This window comes from Coffea eugenioides, chromosome 11, assembly GCF_003713205.1.
Source record: "Coffea eugenioides isolate CCC68of chromosome 11, Ceug_1.0, whole genome shotgun sequence".
Lineage (NCBI taxonomy): Eukaryota > Viridiplantae > Streptophyta > Magnoliopsida > Gentianales > Rubiaceae > Coffea > Coffea eugenioides.
This window is the reverse complement of record NC_040045.1, coordinates 46,516,797-46,526,453: the sequence shown is the minus strand read 5'-3', so window position 1 is coordinate 46,526,453 and position 9,657 is coordinate 46,516,797. Positions and strand designations below refer to the sequence as shown.

The 9,657-nt window shown below is 38.3% G+C and overlaps 2 protein-coding genes across 2 annotated transcripts; both read left to right on the top strand.

The window, feature by feature from the left end:
- Positions 1-422: 422 nt before the first annotated feature.
- Positions 423-4,827, top strand: LOC113753233 (tankyrase-1-like). Its single transcript, XM_027297336.1, has 2 exons — positions 423-1,900; positions 3,313-4,827. Exons 1-2 carry the CDS (start codon positions 1,193-1,195, stop codon positions 4,624-4,626), a joined length of 2,022 nt encoding a protein of 673 aa, XP_027153137.1. The 5' UTR covers positions 423-1,192; the 3' UTR covers positions 4,627-4,827.
- A 1,378-nt stretch (positions 4,828-6,205) lies between these two features.
- LOC113754168 (lysine histidine transporter 2-like) lies at positions 6,206-8,996 on the top strand. Its single transcript, XM_027298522.1, has 7 exons — positions 6,206-6,375; positions 6,891-7,280; positions 7,527-7,920; positions 8,086-8,191; positions 8,544-8,635; positions 8,717-8,785; positions 8,898-8,996. Exons 1-7 carry the CDS (start codon positions 6,206-6,208, stop codon positions 8,994-8,996), a joined length of 1,320 nt encoding a protein of 439 aa, XP_027154323.1.
- Positions 8,997-9,657: the final 661 nt, after the last annotated feature.

The following is a 9,657-nucleotide window of genomic DNA, read 5'->3' as shown; positions in this document are numbered from 1 at the left end:
GCATAATCTATACTTTAACTGCAACAAGCAATGTACATTGTCGCACAGTCGCACTAGCATTTGAAAAAATGCGGCCTTGTTTGGATTGCCGTTTTCCGTCGGAAAATTACGTCGTTTTCCGTGATCACATTTCCCTATTACCTTTTTTCCTCACATACATCAAATCGCTACAGTATTTTTTCCATGAAAAATCATGGAAAATGCAATCCAAACACAACCTTACTATGCTACATTTTTAGAATGCGAGACAAAATAATAATTAAAAAAAATATATATATATATAAAAGATACCTACGGAAAGCTGAAAAATTTTCTCTAAAACATTATTGTAATCCAAATAAGTTCTAAAGCTATTTCTAAATAGAGAATGAGCTCGAAAATATAATCGGTGTCACTATCAACAAAGATTGACTTGCTAGGCAACTATTGTGATAAGCCTAGGGGGTCTCAAAAGGCTTCAAATCCTTGCAAATTCTCATCAGTTGTCTGATACGGGTCAGCCTTCATCTTCCTGTTCACGTCACGAGTAAGAACCAGAAGGCTGAAAGCTCTACATGCTATTCAGTGAGCTGCGCATTTAAAGATGGAATCTTGAAAACATCATGATGGGCAGGGGGACCTATCTAATTTTCACTTAATTTTCTTTGTTCACAGAAATAATAGAACCCCGTAAAAAATCTATCCCCAAACGTGTGGTCTTTTCCCTTTTGTTCTCATCTATAGACTGTTGCATAAAGTTGGAATCTTTTTCGCTCCAAAGTCCTAACCTTTTCCCTCGTTTTCCCTCTTTCTGAGTGGGCATCACCTTCCCCGACCTTTCTCCTGTTCTTGGCTTGTAGTACTGGTAGTACATACTAATTAGATTTCTTGTGAAATTCTGTGTGATTCCTCGTTTTTTAAGTAATTTTGTCCGATTGTCCCGTACCTTTTTATCTTTCCACATAAATTTGCTTGGTTGAACTCTTCCATAAAAGTTCTTCTTGAATCTTGCGAGTTATTCTATCTAGACTCGTAAAATTTTGTGCATTTCATTGGTTACATCACTTTCTCACAGATACTCTCTGTCATCCATTAGTCCTTGGTGAACCTTATCTTAGCAAAATCTTAGCTTTTTTTTCTTTTATTTTCGCCTCCGAATTCAAGACTGTGTTTAACCATCATATGCTGTGAATTTTCTTTCTTTTTTGATGCAATGCCTCCTACATGCTTCCCCTTGAGGTGGGAGAGCACTGGAGATCAGTGGTGGTTTGCATCCCCAATTGACTGGGCAGCTGCCAATGGTCACTATGATCTGGTCAGAGAGCTCCTTCATCTTGACACCAATCTACTAATCAAACTTACGTCTCTTCGTAGAATTCGCCGCCTCGAAACTGTGTGGGATGATGAGGAAAACTTTGACGATGTTGCCAAATGTAGGTCCCAAGTTGCTAGACAACTCCTGCTCGAGTGTGAAACCAAGAAAGGCCAAAATTCCCTGATCAGAGCTGGCTATGGTGGTTGGCTTCTTTATACTGCCGCCTCAGCTGGAGATGTTGGATTTGTCAAAGAATTGTTGGGTAGAGATCCCTTTTTGGTGTTTGGAGAAGGAGAATATGGTGTTGCTGATATACTCTATGCTGCTGCCAGGAGTAAGAACTCGGAGGTTTTTAGGCTACTGTTGGATTATTCTCTCTCGCGAAGGGATTCTGTAAATGGTGGACAGGAAGTGGAGGTGCAGCCACAAGAAGTTTCATCTGTTTTCAAGTGGGAAATGATGAATAGGGCCGTTCATGCTGCTGCAAGAGGAGGCAATGTGGAGATGTTGAGAGAACTTCTTGTGGACTGTTCAGATGTTTTGGCTTATAGAGATGCTCAAGGTTCTACTGTCCTGCATACAGCCTCTGGCAGAGGCCAGGTTGAGGTCAGTTCGTTTATTATGTCCTCCGTCTATATCCTTGTTTCTCAAACTGTTATTAGCTTCATGCTTCTTATTTCATATCTGTTGCTTGATGCCTGAGTCTCCTAAATAGCTTATGATTACCATTACTTGTATCTTATATTGTGAATTCCAATTTGGTCAAAGAGTTCTATGCTATAATCGTCTGGATTTCACAATGGTGCTCGTCTGAAGCTTCCAACAAGCTAAATCAATGCAGAAACTTGTTACCATACATGACGCTCCTATTTTGTCAATGTAGTGATGGTGGAGAGGGCATAAAATGACTTTAAAGGAAACCACATGTTCCAATTCTAAGAAATTGACTGCACGTTCCAAACGTAAAGCTGGCTTTACCCCTGCTTTTGACTTTTCCCTTGAATGCAGAAATATTTGCTGGCTTCAAGTTTATCTAGGAACTATATTTATAGAATTAAGGTTTGTGAACAAACTGATGGCTTAATGTAACCATTTGTGGTGATGTTGATAAAAGCTAATGTTTCACCTAATAGTCGCTTTTTACCATTTCTAAGGATGATACATGTGCAGTGGAAGGTGGATTAAGTATGGCATAAGTGCCCAATTATTATAACAGAGCGGTACATAGTAAAAATTTGATTGAGATTGGTGATTTCTTGGCCTACACATCAATTTGGTTAAGCTTTCTGGTGGAGCCAGCTGTCTACTAATAGATGTCCTGTGGCTTTGAGCATTATGCTTCTTTTTTATGGCATGATCTCAGATTTAATAAGTAACTCAATTCCTTTGCGAGAGAGTTGAATAGGGCTGTGGTGCTCCCTATATGCCACCTGCTGAAAACATAAATTTAGTTAGAATTCCTATCAAAGGAATTTTGTGAAGTCCTTGAAAAATGAGGCTTGGGTTCCCTGGCAATCACAGTAATGATGTCAAGGCAAAATCCGGCCAGAAGCAAATAGACTTCAGTAAGCATTTTATATTTCTGCTGAGACCCACAAATATCCTTCTTTTTCTTTTCTCTGCCTTCTCATGATTGCAGAGTGCAACTATAGCTTACGACATCATAGGTTCTGATGAAGAGAAAAACATAAAGCCCTGTTTACATTTACTCTCCTTGATAAAATCATAGAAAGTCGCTGCTTATGAGACATGTATGTAGGATAGAAGGTACCAATGGACTGCCAAGTGATGTGCCAATTTGAGCTGTACTATGATGAATCTTATTTCAGCTTCTTGCACCTTTTACGTTGTCGCTTGAAAAGCAAGCATTATCAGTGTTCAAGACCTATATATATCTTGTAGAATCTAGGCTTTACTTCAAAGCTGTCATTTCAGCTTAAGCCTGTCTGTTAATCTGCAAGTTAAATGATCTCAAAATGCCAGTTGTTGAGATTACTTGTTCTTTTGGCTTAATGCAGTTGGTTAAAAGTTTACTAGTATCCTATGATATGATCAAGTCCACTGATAATCAAGGGAACACTGCGCTAAATGTGGCTGCCTACAGGGGTCACTTAGCTGTTGTGGAGGTTCTTGTATCTTCATCTCCCTCAACCAGCTCAATGAAGAATAATTATGGAGATACTTTTCTTCACATGGCAGTGGCAGGCTTCAGAAGCCCGGGATTTCGAAGACTAGATCGACAGATAGAGCTTATGACGCAGTTGGTACGTGGCAAACTTGCTGCTAACATAGAAGATATTATCAATGTCAGGAACAATGATGGTAGAACTGCTCTTCACATGGCAGTGATCGAGAACATTCAATCGAATTTGGTGGAACTCCTTATGTCAGTACCTGGAATAAATTTAAACATCCGGGATGCTGATGGCAATACCCCATTGGATCTCCTCAAACAGCGACCCCAGTCAGCATCTTCTGAGATATTAATCAAAAGGCTGATTTCTGCTGGAGGAATTTCAAATTGTCAAGACCGTAGGACAAGAAATGCACTCGTTTCTCATTTGAAAATGCAGGGTATTGGAGGCAGTCCAGGAACATCGTTTAGAATTCCTGATGCAGAGATATTTCTGTACACTGGAAATGAAAATGCATCTGATGCAGGAACTGATATTGCAAGCACAGAGTATGACATGCGCTCAGGTGAACTAAGTTATTGTGGTTCCGCTGCTGGGTCCAACTCATATAAGACGAAGTCTGGTTCTGTAAATAGTGCTGCAAGGCACCTGAAGCTACTTCTCTACTTCCCTAGGAGGAAAGCGAGAAAAACGGAAGAGAATGCCAACTTGGAAGAGAATGCTTCTGTCGAATCATACAGAATTTCAAGTCCAGAAGTAAAACCAATCCCACTTAGGCAGAGATTTTCAAAAACGACGTCTTCTTTGTCAACAAACAAGAGAATAGTCGCCATGCCGAATAGTCTTCCAAGTCCATCCACGAAGAAGAAGTTTGCCGCAGGGCTAATGCATGGTGTCATACAGGTAAAGAGGCATTTATCTTTTGCTGCGCCTTCAAGTCCCTTCTCTGAATCTTCCTGGTCATCTCCAATATCTACTGATGGAGAAAGGGAATTAAACCATGGAAATGGTCGTTCATCACTCTCCGGCTTCAACCATTCACCCAAGATGGATAAAATGAAAATGAAGCGCCTCCAGTCATCGTTTAACGTGAAGATGATGAACCAGTATTTGTGTTTCGGAGCTCAAGGTCTAGCTGCGGATGATTCAACGAGCTCTACACAGCAAGGTGAGACTCGCAAGAATCCAGTTCATTGATGAGTTTGTCTTTGTACAAGTGCTTTGGTAGAGGACCCTTTACTCAGTAGTCGGGAAGTTACATTTAACCCTGTAAATGCTTCATTTCATGCTCATATCTGCTGTTACTGATTTTTGTAGCTTGCCTATATTCAAGCATGTTTGATCCTCCATTTTCTCCCATCTAAACCCCCATTAAACACACCAACATAATTTTTTTTTTCTCCTCCGAGTCAAATTCATGCGTCCAGTGGAAAAGGGTCAACAATCATAGATGCCTTGGAATGAAAGGTGGAATGAAAGGCGGGATGTTCTTGTAGACCTCAATGAAACGCCTTTAGTTGAAACCGAAGGCGTTGCTCCGCCGTTTCCGCGAACTGAGCTGGGCTGTGACGTTGTGCGGAGCGTACCACATTTGCTATTTCGGCCCAAATATTATATAGGCCTTGGAATTCTTTTTGCAGCTGCTATAAAATAAAAGGAAAATAGAAGAAAGAAAAAGTATCTCTAATAAAATAAAACCACAAATTAAGAGGAATTTTGACATACTTTAAAGTACCCCCCCCCAAAAAAAAAAAACTGTTTCGGTGATGTTGTAGATTGCTATTCATATTGGGGCATCATCAATTCCTTATGACTTAATCTCTTGAAAGTGTTATTCTTTTTTTTTTTTTTTGGAGCAGATTAACCTCTCTTGACAGTTTCTTTGATATTCCATTTTTGAACATGAATAGAATTATTTTCCATTTTTTGAAACCAACCAAACAAAACATGGATGGAATCATGATCCATTTTATGAAGCGAACCAAATAAAATAAGAGCGCGTGGCAGTCAAATCTTTAATCAAATTTCCTTCGCAATAGCTATCCACTTGATGTTAGGACTAGTTAGTTATTAGTCATTAATCCCTTTCTATTATTAGTTTTGTTACTATATCTTTATCAATCTTTGTAGTTGAAGGATTGATACTACTCTTTTGGTTCCATTTTTTTTTTGGAAACCAACCAAATAGAACATGATAGAATTATTTTCCATTTTTTGAAAAACACGGACAGAACTATTTTCCTTTTTTTTTTTTTGAAACGAGCCAAATAAAACAAGCGCGTGGAAGTCAAATCTTCAAATCTTTCTTAACAATAGCCAATCCAGGTCAAATCTTCCTTAGGAATAGCCATTCAACTTGGTGTTAAGACCAATAAGTTAGTTATTAGTCATTAATGGATAATAGAATCCAACCCGACAACTCTTCCGCTAGGCCAACTTCAGCTTTCCAAAAAAGTTGACTGATACTGTGGCCCCGTTTGTCAAATGAATTTTTTGGGTGTTTGTCTAAAACTTTACTGTAATTTATTGTAGAGATTTTTTTAAAAATTTTTGAAGTGCATTTTTTTTAATATTTTGAAGTGTATAGTTTAAAATTTTTGAGAAGTTTTTGAGATTACTGTGGGTAAAGTTTTTAAAAAACTTGTAGCAGACAAACTTGTTAGCCAAACAAGGCCTATATATCTTTATCAATCAATATCTTTCGTCGTTGAAGGATTGATACTACTCTTTTATAAGTACATTTGTTGAGATCAGAGGGGAAATTCAGTATACGGCTATGGACAATCAATTACCACTGAAGACTGCAGAAGAGAAAGCCATTGAAGACTGGCTTCCAGTCAGTTCCGTTCGGAAATCCAAGTGGTGGTACTCGGCTTTTCACAATGTCACGGCCATGGTAGGAGCCGGGGTCCTTGGCCTCCCATACGCCCTGTCACAACTTGGATGGTATGCTTCACTACATACTTTCAACTTTGTACACATGATTTAATTTGCTGTTTAAGTAATTAAGAAGGAAAACTATATTCATCAGAGAAGGACTAGATGTACATATTACTTGTTCAACGCTAAACTGCTTGTAGATTTTCTTGGTGCCGGCCAGAAATGATTTTACTTTGATTGCAATTTGATTGGAGAAGATATTTACTAATGGTTGTTTATTATTTGTGTTTTGGACTTTTGATACTAGTAGACCATGTGCAGTGTTAGGAGGTTTTTGTTTTTTTTGTTTTTTCTTTGGCTAAATTGTTAGCTAGGGGTTTTGTTGCATTATTCTATTTCTTTCATGTTATGAAAAACACATATTGAATGGACTGCGGATTTACAGCATAAATATTCTCAAAATATCTTGCTAGAGTAAACACATAATTAATAAATTATTCCACTGACAAGTCACGGCAAAAGACTAAACTTAAACCTTCGCAAAGTCCCCAGTTCCCCATTAATTTGTTCCCAACATGTAGGGGTCCTGGTGTGACCATGCTGGCGATTTCGTGGATTATAACGTTGTTCACCCTGTGGCAAATGGTGGAGATGCACGAGATGGTTCCTGGTAAGAGGTTTGATAGGTACCATGAACTAGGTCAGCATGCATTTGGAGAGAAACTTGGACTTTGGATCGTCGTACCCCAACAGCTTCTGGTCCAAGTTAGTACGTGCATAGTCTACATGGTTACCGGCGGAAAATCACTCAAGAAGTTCCATGATATTGTCTGTCCACCTCCAAGATGTCAGGATATTAGGCTCACCTACTTCATCTTGATCTTCGCTTCCGTTCATTTTGTTATCTCTCATCTTCCCAACTTCCATTCACTGGCTATCATCTCCTTCTCAGCGGCTGTAATGTCCCTGAGGTAAATCCAACTTCTAAATTTCGAAACCGAAGCTGTTACCCATCTCGTCAATTTTGATTTTCTTTTATGATTGATGATACAGTGACGAGTTTAAGTGTACGTACGCCACCTAATTTTAATTTCAATTTGAGCATTTTGACGAATATCTAGATCCATCCGATAGTATACACGCACGCTATTTTTGTCAATACAAGAAATGATCGATGATAAGAACTTTTCCTATAATTAATACTGTGACGATTGCAGTTACTCTACTATTGCATGGGTGACTTCGCTGTTTAAGGGACAAATACCAAACGTGAGCTACGTTCCGAGAGGATCAACCGCAGCTGGAAAAACTTTTAACTTCCTCAATGCACTGGGGGACGTAGCTTTTGCGTATGCGGGGCATAATGTCGTGTTGGAAATTCAGGCGACGATTCCTTCAACCCCTGATAAACCATCCAAGAAACCCATGTGGAAGGGAGTAGTTCTTGCTTACTTTGTTGTTGCCCTGTGTTATTTCCCAGTTGCGATATGTGGGTATTACGCATATGGGAATGAAATTGAAGACAACGTTCTTATTACGCTGCAAAAACCGTCATGGCTCGTTGCAGCCGCTAATATGTTTGTGGTTATACATGTCATTGGAAGCTATCAGGTTACTAGCTAAAATCTGATTTTATGTTACCTAAAAAAAATATATCTGATTTAATTCGACAGAGTGTACGCTTACTATTTTATTGTATTCTTTCATTATCTTTGTGGGAGACTATAATTAGTTGTTAATTAATATCCTCCCTTCGGTTTTTTCAAATAAATGCAGGTTTATGCTATGCCAGTTTTTGACTCGCTGGAAAGCGTTTTGGTGAAGTCATTACGCTTTAAACCTTCAAATAAACTTCGTTTTGTCACTCGAATGCTGTATGTAGGTAAGTGCTATCAAATAATCCAACATTTGTTTTATTTCTCTTTAACTTTTTTGGGCTAATTTAACTTCTTTTCAATAGCGATGATTAATTACCTTCATCCATAAATTTTTTTTTTTTTTGTTAATTTGCCACCTGCATTACAATTACAAAATTCCAAAGGTGATGTGACAAGAGATATACTCAATGCATAATGAAATGTTGGCCTAATTAACTTCCTCCGTACATTATTCAATTCACTCCTTGGTGATTATCGCATGTTGCGATGTGAACCTTTAATGTTTATTTAGTTGTGAACCTTTAATGTTTGAGTGCAAATTTAGTTGACCCGGCCTGCAACTCCCAACCATTGCAGCTGTGACCATGTTAATTGGCATGGCAATCCCCTTCTTCGGAGGACTAATGGGATTTTTTGGCGGATTTGCTTTGGCCCCAACATCATTCTATGTAAGTCGGCTCACGTAGCAACATGGATCAGTTGTATATATGCTATCGAAGCCATTTTAACATTACCTTGGCTTTTCGCAGCTTCCATGTATTATTTGGCTCATTCTTTACAAACCAAAGAGGTTCAGCCTTTCTTGGATCATAAATTGGGTATGTTCCAAGTCGACACCACTCCTTATAGTCGCTATTATAAGCTTACAGCAGCAGCAGCAGCAGAATAATTATGTAGTCTGTTTTGTGTTTGTTGATTCGTAAATTTCAGATCCTCATAGTATTTGGCGTTCTCCTGATGCTTCTCTCCCCCATTGGCGGTCTAAGGTCTATCATCCTATCCGCCAAGTCATACAAAGTGTTCTCCTAATCGAATATGAATTAGTTCTCTTCAAGGGAAGGTACAACTAATTAATCTTTACTTATTAATTGAACTAGAAAAAGTAGATATTAGTGGGAACTTGATTGTCTCCCAGTTGAAATCAATAGTTTCGTTTTCCTTGTTTGGTTCTGGAGATGTCGTATATTTAGAGTAGTTTAATTTGCCCGAGTTTGTTTATGGGCAATCTGATATTATAGATTATTGTCCAATTCTCGCTAGGTAATTAATTATGTTTTGGACCAAGTGTAATTTGTAAACTATTTACATTATTGTTTTCTTTGGTCTAAGTACATTAGTATTGCATTTTCCATAGATTAGGCACGCATAACTCTTTTCTCTTTTCCCTTTTTTTTAAAAAAAAAAAATATTTTGGAGAGACATGCGCGCGCAAATATATATATATATATATATATATATATATATATGAATGTATATATGTATGGGGGCTAAATTGATACGTTAATGATCATCCTAGAAGCATCAAACGCCATATTAGCCACACAAGTCAAACCAATGCTAATTTGGAGAATTTCGTGCATTTATAATACTATTTTTACAACACACAAGCTCCCTCTTGTTGTCGAATATGCAGAAAATAAAGGCAAGCCGCCAACTCTCATGAGAGAATCTCTCTATGAACCAAATCAAT